Source organism: Clinocottus analis, unplaced genomic scaffold (assembly GCF_023055335.1).
Source record: "Clinocottus analis isolate CAN_PGR_092001 unplaced genomic scaffold, fCliAna1.0.p SCAF_1, whole genome shotgun sequence".
In the NCBI taxonomy this organism is placed as follows: domain Eukaryota; kingdom Metazoa; phylum Chordata; class Actinopteri; order Perciformes; family Cottidae; genus Clinocottus; species Clinocottus analis.
Window position 1 is genome coordinate 8839665 of NW_027175820.1, and position 12029 is coordinate 8851693.

The window sequence follows — 12029 nt, forward strand, 5'->3', positions numbered from 1 at the left end:
TGCTTCACTTTCCTACCATAGTTCAATGACTAGCAATTTAACAAAACTACAAACTCTAAATTGCCTGTAGACATTGATAACATTGTCTATCAATGTATGCTAGCCCTGAAACCGAATGGCAACATTCCCAGTGCGTACCTTGTCTCTTGGCCAGTGCCTGCTGGAATGTGCTCTAGTAACCCAGCACAGGTGTAGCAGGTAGAAATATGATGGTGGGAAGGTTTTCTTGTGGATTTTTGAGCTTCTATAATGCTCAGTTAATCACACCTATACATGCAACACATCTTTTCCCCCAAAAATATATTTTGACGGTATGTATTTGTGTATTAGTCTGTGTGTGTGGTGCGAATGACTGTCATCCACCAAATTGTGCACTGGAATGTGTGAAATGAGATCTGTGGAAGTGTCAGAACCCTCTGAAGATGTCAACGATGCCACCCTCCAATCCCTGCTGTTCACCACCGGTCCTGAGTGGCTCTTTTTCTAATATAATTTAACCTTGAATTAAGCAACGGTTTCTCAGGGACATGAACAACACAGTAAGCAAACGTGTTACTGTATCCTCCCACGCAAATATAAGGTGACATATTCACTTGTCATGAAACAAGTGTGCATCATTTCCCACAGAGGACAAAATCTGCTTATTTTTGGGAGGGGATTTTATGTCCAGACTGTTGAGTTGTAAGCTCGTCGTGACGAAAGTCAGTCCCACTCACCATCTGAAACTGAATTCCTTAACCCCTACTCCACTGTAGCAGAGATGCAACATGCCTTTAGCCACAAAATTACCAGAAGTCAGTAGCCACAGGCTGTTCAGGCAGCATTATGATGAGCTGCTGGTTCAATTTTGCTCTCATTTTGTTCTCCATTTGTAATGCACCTGTCCCCTCAACGGCCCCTGTATATTTCTGGAGTACTTTCAATGTGAGACTCTCCATCGGTCATGCCACCCTCAGCAGTCCCTTCAGCCTCTGTAGCGCTTCAATTAAATTGGAAACCAAATCAATTTCACCTCGAAGAGACCAAATTACCTACACCACTATTTACTATTCAGCAGTTTGCTTTGGGCCGAATTTCTATATGTTTAAATACATTTAGTTGCCCAACAGTTCATATTAAGTCCAACTATCAATTTAAATGGGAATTTTAGGGAAATAATGAGAGAAGATGGACACACGGCAGAATATGTCAGAAGTAGACCAAAACTTTATTCATCCGTTTTTCTTTCACTGCAACATTTTAATCCAAAATGTTTTACTTTTGCCATTTCACCTCATGGAAAGTTATTGGAACCTCATATAACTGCCAGCAGTCAATCCATCTCAATAATCTGTTTTATTCACGTATCTTATTTTTGGTGTCAGCTTTGACAGTATTACAAGGATCACTCTGACATTGTGCAGGGAAAAATTATTAATTATAATGTTGCCAACTCTCACTTCTTAAAGCTCTGATATATATATATATATATATATATATATATATATATATATATATATATATATATATATATATATATATATATATATATATTCCATTGGTGATGAACAGCTAGGCACTAATAACTAATCTCATATTCTGAGCTGTTTATGGAGATAGACAGATATTAATTAAAATGACAGACAAGTGGAATATAATAAGACTATGCATGATGATGAGATAACGGCTCTAAATATGGTAGTACCTCTCTTTCACCTATTTCCCTCAAGTTACTCCAATAATTAGAAGACTTTGTGAGGGGTACTGTGCTGAAAAATTATGTTTTAGCATATTTTAGGCAAAGAAAGTTTAATTTTGAACACTTACAGTAACACCACCAATGTATCAACACAGGCTTAAAAAAACATTCACCACATTTGGCATCGTGTTCATTTCCAATTGCATCTTCAAAATCCAAAATCCAAACGCCAATTAGCCGATGCACCGACCACGATAAGAAAACAACCATCTTTTTGCCGATGGCAAAGTCCCAACCAAGATCAGTTCAAGAGATTATACTGTTGTATCTGGCTGAACTGAAGGGTACGTTGCCATCAACCCAATTCGTTATATGGTCAAGTACTACTCCTATCTTGTCGTAGGGTTGGTGGTTGTTTATTTGTTTATGTTTGTGTTTGTGAGTCAGACGATGGAAACACTTTCATGCCAGTGACAGCAGACAGTCTGACAGATTGACTGGCATGGTGCCATTCAACATAGCTGAGCCAAATACAGCATCAGTAAAAAGTCTCCACCTGCGTTGCATAGTTAAATAAAGCTGCAAGCGGTTAATATCTTGGTAGACACGCTGTAAACAGATAAATGACTGGGAATAAATGCACTATTTTTAGGAGACCAAAAACTGTCTTAAGTAAGCAAGTTTGGCTTACAATATGGCCTTTGCTGATAAGAAGCACAAGTCGGATGCTACAGTACACAGCGCTGCCGCGCAGATAACCCGCTCCCTCCTTTCTCTCTGCTTCTGCTCCGTGTTGTTGTTGGTCATCTAGAAGTCAGTTAAAGACAGTGATTTATGCCTGGGGCTTCATGCAGCATAGCCTCATTACACACAGCCATTTTGAAAATCAGCAGATAATTACAGTATACATCATAGACCTCATGGGGCCCAGCAGATTCAGTCTATTCCACTGGCCTGTCATTTGGGCCACAGGGCACGGAAAACTGGATTCTAACCTCATTTGGAATATAAGTTGCTCTTCATTTTAGGTTGCTCTTCATTCTTTACGGAAATGTGCTGTGGAATGTTGAATTGGCATGTTTTAATCGCTCTCCAGCGAATAGTCATTATGGATAATGATTTTTTGCTAATGGTATATCTTTATTCAATGAAAAGACAGTAAAGACAGTACATGCTCATTTGAGGGCAGTTAAGCAGGTTTAATAACATACTAAACGTTTACTTTTTTTGGGCACCAGAGTGATAATACACATTGTGTTTGTGAGCTGTTGAAACTGACAAGTCTTCATCCACAAATGACAAACGAATAAAGGCTAAGCAAGCACTAACAGACTTTTTCTTCCAATCTTGAAGGGAACATTAACACGCGCCCGAACTGAACTGAACCCTGAATATCTGGACCTCCGTCCGCGAGCTGAGCTGAACCCTGAATATTGGACCCCTTGCACCCCTTTAGTGAGTACTGATGGTCCCATTTCTCACTAAATGATCACCACAGCTTCAATTAACTCAAGTCATTCTTTTTAATAAACTCAAATTATGTTGTACAGCAATGTTCTTCACCATCCCACGCACTGGCATGTTACGTTCAGCTTTGACTTGATTCAGGATCATTTTCTCATTCTTGACTCCATCGATATTCAGGCATGATTCGGCATTAGACACTGCACTGAAACGATACTCTTCTTTTTTCAAAGATTCTGCATCTTTCCTATGTAATGTTTAAGTATATTATGCCTCTTATTTACTGTGACACATTGTACTCACAACATCATTAAATTCAGTTCCTAATGCGACGCTAATATTCATGCCATTTTTACTTGAGTAATACGTATTTGTCTCATTACCTCCATGCTTAGAAAACACAGTGCTTGACAGTCATCTGGGAGTTGGAGGAGGTTTGCTTGCACACTGGTGAATCCTAATGATGTCAGTTTTTCTTCGTCTCTGTTATCAACTGCAGTATATCAACATGGAGAGGGTTTCTTGTAAACTATCAGTCTCACTATATTTATTATACAAATTTTCTGCTATATTATACATTGCTGCCGCCCAGATGTTATAGTGTGTGAATTAAAGCTAAGCGATTGTAATATACATAACGTATAAGGGCACATATTTTGACCTGCTCAAATCAATTCTCATTTACAAATGTGAAAACTATATAAACACATGTACACATATGCAAACATAGCTTGCAAAGTAGTGATCAGGGAATGTTACATTGTGTGAGGGCATCGTGGACTGGATATATACTGGATAGTTATATTCTCATTAGTTGTATTCTAAGGTTTATCTACATTAAACATTCATAACCTGTTGTACTCCCTTGGGTGTTAAATCAGCCAAAGAGAAAAGTTAACACAACTGAGGTAGAGACACAATGTACACACAGGGGAGTGAAGTCCCTCCTACCCAAACTCCCCTGGGCTGGGATCAACAGACTGAGAGAAATACTCCAATGTGCATGCATTGTGGGAGTAGAGGGCCACAATGTCTTTCTGTGTACCTGCTTGGTGAGCAACTTTCTTTAATAGCAATGGACTGCTATGTTTATAATCTCTATAAACAGATTCCACATTCATTCTTTTCTGCAGAAATTGAAGGCAATGGGACAAGACTTTGGTATCGGAAGCAATCATAGTTTACGTTTTGTAGTCTGAGTAGTATTGGCTAATCACGTTGGAGCAGGCTTTGGTTATTTGTGTGCAAAGAGGCGGAGCGCATTGGCCAAAATGAAATCTCTGAACGCATTGGCTATTGTCTATTGATGATTTAGTTTTTGGTTTTATTTCAAATTGAATGACACAATCGGATTGTACGCATTGTCTCTCGACTCCAGCCTTGCATCTCATGTTTCTAATCAGACTGTGAACACAGAGCAATGCATGGAAAATTAATTATTGGTCCGGATGTCTGCTAGTTATGGAACCACAAAAATAAAGCCTCTCAACCTTAGAGGCTGATCTGTTGTAACGTGTCAGACCAATTCAGTAGGAGTAGCCCATAAGACATTGATATCATTGAGCATCACAATGTTTCACTGTGGACATCGTCATATGACAATTCAGTAGACATGGCCCAGCCCGAGCAAAGTATGAGTACTTTATCCCGACATGATAGGCTGCACAAGATGCCTTTCAACCCTCTGTACCTAATGGCCATACTTTCTTAAATTCACATTTTAAAGGCACTTACATATAAGATACATACCCATGTTTTACCACAGCAATTGCAGAACAACTCAGATCTCTATATAATTAGGCACCGTGGTCATCAGGCCAACATGTAAAGAGAAAATATGACTCTAAAGCTGAAACATTTTAATTGGATTACCAAAGGTCTTAGGTTCACAAAAGCAGTGAAACATATGAATAAAATGGTAGATACATGTAAATACATGTCTAAAACCAACTGATTTCATAAGCTTCATGGGGTGTGTGAAAATGAAAAATGATCATTACAACATTTAAAAAAAAAATTGTATTATACATAAAAAAAAAACATATTTATACAATATACATGTTCAGAAATAGAAAACAGACCCGGGTTGATGGAGATGGCTGAGGTGAATCCTCTCAATGACTACTAGTCAGTACTAAGTTCATACAGTTTGAACAGTTCAACGGGTGTACATGTGTTGCTGAGTTGTGTACTTGCTGAGCAGTGTCCGTGTCTTCGTCAGTCTTCAACGACAGCGTAGGTGCAGGTGGCTGCAGCGAAGCTTCGTGTTGTCCACTGCTGCAGATGTGAATCCTCTTTGTAAAATAAATGACAACTGGTCAGTGGTCTCTACTAAGTTCATTGAAAGAATGATGACTGTGGATGTAACGATTGAGCAGCGTGCACGGTGCTCTCTGTAAACATTACTTGTCAGCACCATGCGTCCAGTAACGTAACGTAACCGTGAACTCATGGTGCTCACTCTGCGAGCGCAAATATGCTTCTGCAACATAAAATTTAGTCGCTAAATACACATACCCATCTTCAAATGGAGCCCTTCTGTCTGCATATTCCTCTTCGTAGCAGGAGTCAAAGTCGCTGCGTCGTCCTGATCGCTACTCGCCAAAATCGCCGCCACAGCTTCCTCCACAGTAAAATGCATCCACGCCATGTTCTCTCTCTTTGTTAGCACTGAAAACTCCAGCGTATTTTCAAAACTCAGGTGAGCAGTTCAACGTAGGTTGTTTGTGATTTTCTAAGTGTTTATTGGTCAGTTTTTTTCACAAAATGTCGACGGACACGTTTTAACAAATCACGGTGAAGGATTGTGTGACGAGTACCTTTTTGCACCACGTCATATGACATGCATATGCCCCTATTTCTGAATTACGTACGATGTCACAGGAAGAAGGCAGCGGAAGCAGGTAGTCTTACTGTTTCCTGTAGTACTCGAAACATATTTCCGGGATGTCTGGGATTGCGAAGATATGAATATTGACAAAACGTAAACACTGTCAAAGCATGGATCCACGTTGGCCGAGTTGTAAGTGTTAACCTCTGCCTGCCATATTTGGCAGGCCATGTTTGACTATATTAAACGGACAGTCACAAAGTATAAGAAAGCATTGAACAATCAGACTGTAATGTTCCACTGACAGCCTGATCTACAATGTGAGTGCTGATGCACTGACTTTTTCTTCTTTTTTTTCCTCTCTCTCTTCAACCATAGAATACATCAGAATGTGTATTGAAGAACACAGATACTGTAGTTCAACATGTAAATATCTCAGAGTGTCTCCCTCAAGACCCCCTTCCATGTCCATGTAGCGGCTTGAAGACACTGTTCCTGAATTTATGGGATTATAACCAAATGGAAACCCCATTGCTGATTTGAATAAAGAGACAAAATACAGGCCTTTATTACCAGTATGCGGGTAGCACAGCCCCTTGTCACTTGTGCCAATACACCATTGTGGCTTCTCTTATTAGATCACAATTCATGTTAAGTTTCATTAACAAATGTGACTTTCATCTTTACTGTGAGACATCGTTCTCTCATTCTCCCCGAACATATAAATAGTTGGGGGAGCTGTAATACGATATATGGGACAGTCTATGTCTTGTGTCTCCCTACAGTCAATATTTGGACTTTAGCCTGATTTAATGAACAGAATTTCTCAGAGATCTCTCCCAAGCCGTATTCAACTGGAGATCTCTATGGCTTCGTTAAAGCACTGCGCTGTTTGCTTAGCGGGCCTCACTGGAATAAAGAAGCTCAAAGACAAACACATGCACACGCGCGCACACACACACTCACACTGAAAAGCGCATCCACTTGCACACACCATCACCACAGAGGAGGCCCCTTTCTTCCAGCCCAAGAGGGAATGATGACTCTCATTATCGCCTCAAAGCAAGATGGCCACAGTGGCCCTACTCAGCAGCCCTATTAAGTTACCAGACAGCTTCATTGTATTGGTGTTCGATAATTTCCTTTTCTCTGTCATTCGGAGTGCATGAGGGAGTTGCACGGTGAGGGAGGGGTTGGGAAAATGGCAAGCGCTAACATGAAAAGGCACAGCTGGCTGAAATGATCTCCTCCCATGGTCGGTGAATCTCTGGGCTTCTGGGCTGGGCGTCCACACGAACACCTTCCTTCACTAACTGTGCAATCCCATGCAAAAATCATTGGGCTTGGATTGGATGCTGGAGTTTATCAAGTAATCTTGTCACAACACATTGCATTCTCCACATCAGTTCTTTTGCGGGCAGGATAAATAGCCTCTAGGAATCTGGGAAAAGTCACCTTGACTGCATATGACCCTCTGATTTATTGGGAGTTTTTCCGTCGTCCCCAGACTCAAAGAGATCAATATATGTACTGCCATGTATATTTATTATCAGTGTCTGGAACATTGGAGTTTCCAAATGTATTACAATATTGGCGTGCAGGGAATCCAAAGCAATCATAGCTTTGTGCCCATGAGGATTTTCTCTTATGCCACTAAAAAAATGACTTTGAAACATGGACTTCCCTTTCTTTAAATTCACAAAATAAAATAATATTACATAACAATTTAGAATTGTTTTGATTCAGCTTAAGTTGACGCATGTCGTGAGCAACATTTGACCAACTGGTGGTTTCACAAAGCACATGAGCAGTGTAAGCGTGTTCTAATCTGTCTTTGCAAACACACATTTGAGTTTGAAAAAACATCTGAGCTAACAGAGAGAAGGTAGAACTATTATCTGAGGTGTATGTTATTCACAGGGCTTGTAAATTACATCAGCTTGGATTACAAACCTTTAATTGCCAATTTGAATTGCATGTTATATAATGTCACTGATTATGGGTAAACTAAATATGGGTGCTAAAGATGAAGGGGAAGGAAAGTATGCTCACCACCACTTGACACATTTTTTTCACACAGTGAGAGCGTGACACATATTGTTGCTGTGTGCTGGATTTGGTTTTACTCTTCTATGTGAATATGGGTAGGTTTTGGAAAACTGTGGCCTTGACAGGTGACACATCCTTTCACAATCACTAGTAATCCAATAACGGTTCAGTTTGACGAGCTTATAGCAGTGAAGGGTGACATTCGGTAAATTGGGAAGAACAATCCTTGTTGATGTCACTGTGGAGTTTGCAGATTAGCCAATGATGAAGCAATTATGTTGTTTGATTCAGGGTATGTTATGTTCAGGGTAAATACATTACCTTTTAAATGTAATAATTGTCCAAGCGGGAAAATCATATCAGCTCAAATTTTGCAGGTCCTTGCAGCTATTAATGTTGACAATATTTGAACTTTTAGAAGACATTGTGATTAAGTGCTCCACGTAAATTATATTTGGGTCCGAGCTGAGACGACTAAGGGGATTGAAAATGCAATAACCAGTTATACTACTTCCAAAAATACAATGCATAAACTACAGAGCGGTGTAGGAGCTTTAACCCTCATTTTCAGATTTAGATTTTAGTCATAACTTTTCCATTGCTGTTCTAATTTTGAAATTGCAACATAGAAAACTCAAGTTTGGTCAACCATGGGCAATATCATGAGATAAAAGTGTAACTATATGTGATACCGTATCCGTTTGAAACAAGATAAAAACACAGTTTTCTGGTGTTTTAACATAGTTAAGGGTCAGCGTTTCAAACTCCAAGCATTATTTGCTCACACATCTGATGTTGGCAGCTGATTGGCCCGTGGGGTGCCTCGGGTACCCCCAATTTGGTTTGACGTGTGCCCTTGCTACTGGCACTTTTTTTTAAAAATGTATTTGATAATTTATTCTCAACCAACAAAAGATAAAGAATTTTGTTTTGGTTATACTTTCTTTTTAAACATCTTAGTCATCTTTCCTATATTCCACAGTAATTGCTTCTATTTAGAAAAATAATTTTCTACATCAAATATGTTGAAACTCTAATACAGAAAGTAAGTCTCTGAAAGAAAATATAAAAAATAGATTACACATTTGCAATTTCTGTACTTAGAAATATTTCCGAAGATGCTTCTTTTGAATTCTTTATTATTAACAAGGACTGTCTGTGTCCTTATATTAAATGCGTATACAGCAGAGTATGCAACAAGCTTATGTCACCATTTTGAATATCCTTTTGAGAACCAAGTAAAATAAATCGCCATTCTAGACCACAGTAGCCTTCGTACAGAATGTTATTTTCTGCAGCGAAGCTTTTCTGTTCAGATTTAGAACTGCTGCATTTTTACAGTCTCTGTTGACAAGGAAAGTTGAAGGTGAGATTCAACAGTGTTTTTTTTTTATGAAGACTATGTTGCAGAGTGGAAATATTTAATAACATCAGAGTAAAGAGGAAAGGCCAGGCGTGATATTACTGTATATTACTGTTTTGATGTATTCTAAAACCCCAAATAATGGCCTTTATACAGTACATTACTATGCTTTAGACTTTCTGCTTCTTGAACACCAATATTCAACTGATGATGAGAAACACTACACAATGTCTTACTATAGGAAGGCACAAGCCAGCTAAAAGTATTGAAATTATGCCAAGAAGTTTTGCCTTGGGAAAGGTTTTGTTTACATTCAGCGATCACTAAATAGTACAAGATGTCTCAGGCATAGATCATATGTTTGTTCTCTTCTTCTTTTTTTCCAGCACTGCAAAGCACACATACACGCGCACGCACGCACGAACGCACACACACACACACACACACAAACACACACACGCACTTTACAGCGGTTGTAATACTCCTCTTGTCCAATCCTTCATCATATAAGTTGCATCTTATGTGACATGGGTGATTCCAGTTGTCCAACACACACAACGAGAGCCGAGAGGGCGCGGACATGCACACTCTTACTTGTGACAGATTTATGTTTTGTGGTGGTTACTGGAGACAGATGCATAGTGTTCGAGACATGAATAATTGCACTGTGCATCATTATCCGCTGTCTCAGTTGGAAAACACATGTGACAACTTTTCATAAACTACTGCTTTATTGTGTCTTTCCATGTGTTTCGACTGTTTCGGGGCAGTGAAGAAATATTTCACTGGGGGCTAAAAAGACAGCAGATCCTGTGAGGAATGAAATGGGTCTTTACCGACTTCCTACCCCTTCCATCCATAACTGTCTTTGTAATCAAGCTTTATTCTAATCTAAACTACACATCTTTTGTGTTTTTTGACTTTGTCTTGTATGGTTGTGAAGCTAGCACGGTCACAGACTGTTGTGACAGGTGAACCTGGTCAGGCTAACTAGTCAAAGCATTAATATAACACTCATATGGTTTATTTTAAATGCATACGAATTAAAAAACTACAATTCCAAATACTCATCCTGAAGTATATATTTCATTCACAGAGTGGAAAATGGTTAACTGCCTCGAATGATAGTAGTGAAGTCAGGAGTAATGGCAACGACCTGGATTAAGCCGCAGTGGCTTTGTATGACACACTACTTACTCTTCTTACTGTCTGACTTTCTCTGAAGGTCAGTTTGGCCATTAGCCTAACACTGCGTGCCCCACCTCTCCACTCCAATTCTCCTCATCTCCCCTCTCCTCACTTCTCCTCCCCTCTTCATGGTCCGAAGAGGGATGTGAGGGGACTAAATTTATCTTCACACAAACCAAAGCGAAGATGTTAAAAGAGAACTCCCGCCAGCTCGGTAACCGACTGCTGACCGCGATCGGCTTCACCTTTGCGAGGCGTCTGTCAAAATAACACTCAGCCATTTCTCCTCCACCCTTCCTTCCTTCCCTCCTTCCTTCTTTCATTTTTATCCTCCTCCTCAACTCAAACCTCCCTTCCCCTGTTTTATTAACAGCAGAGCTGGTGGTTTGTGATAACTGGTCACTCCTCCAGGCGTTGAAAGGCAAGGACACTCTATTATCCTAGCGAGATGGATGGGTTGAAATATTGCCTGCAACTGGTAGAGCCTGCCAAATCCTCCAGTCTTAAAACCTCTTTGTCTCTGACAAGGAGGAACATTAGTGAGAGGGCCAGGATCTTGGATGGGGATCCGCTTCTCTAAATGCAACGTGGAGAGAGTAAGGCGGCCACAGAAGGGCATATGTGTGGAACGGAATCCAGAATTTGCGCGATGTCTTTGTTTGCTCTATATCTATGACAAATGTACAAAAAAACTTTCATTGCGGTGAGGAGCTACAGTATTCTGGCCTCTAACTCCCTCTGTCCTCCCAACTAAGCACCAGCATGGCAAAGAGAGAGAGAGAGGAAGAGAGAATACTTTGTATACATTAAAATGATTAACATGTTGCAGGCTGACAGCCGGTTAGCCAGACAGCAGGGTCACTATTAATTAGTGTCCTAATTATCAGCGACCTCTACCTCACAACAGTTGCAGACTTGTTTTACCCTCTGTTTATCTGCACATACATTTAGGAATATGTAGCCTATTTGCAACTGGCAAGTGTCAGTAGTTCTCACGTGTTAAAATAAACTTTGAGAAACAGCTGTTGTGTTTGAGGATATCTGTGCTTCTATACATCTTAACGCTTTGGCAGTACGGCTGTTAGTCTTTCTATAAATAGAGAGAGATAGCACAAATGTTACCTTGTTTGCCTTATAGATCTTTCCCTCCCTTTGGATCATTATGTGAGGTTTTGAAAAGACAGCGGTGAGGCCCAAGTGGCAACCTCCAGGTCTGTAAAGTGAAGCCAATGCCTAAGTGCCTTAAACCTGCATTCTTTCTAATGGCCGTCAGGGACGACTTGTCTGGTTGCAAAGAGGAGCCTGATTGTATAGAAGTCTATGGGACCCTACTTCTCACTTGATTTATTACCTCAGTAAACTTTGTAAACAAGAGTGTAAAGTCTTCCTCAATACAGCATGATGTTAATTTAGTAATTGATGGTCCCTTTAAGAATAAAATTCACCACAAAGCAGGT

The 12029-nt window shown here is 39.9% G+C and overlaps 1 protein-coding gene across 4 annotated transcripts in view; it reads left to right on the forward strand.

Annotated features, from left to right (window-relative positions):
- LOC137787209 (protocadherin-9) overlaps nucleotides 1–12029 on the forward strand; it is a 182930-nt gene that overhangs the window by 47999 nt on the left and 122902 nt on the right. For 2 of the 4 annotated variants that reach the window (XM_068579522.1, XM_068579541.1), the window contains exon 3: nucleotides 3032–3133. The exons of the other annotated variants lie outside the window; for them this stretch is intronic. In XM_068579522.1, coding sequence (XP_068435623.1) covers nucleotides 3032–3133 — 102 coding nt within the window. The remainder of the gene's footprint in view (nucleotides 1–3031; nucleotides 3134–12029) is intronic. 4 annotated transcript variants of the gene reach the window in all.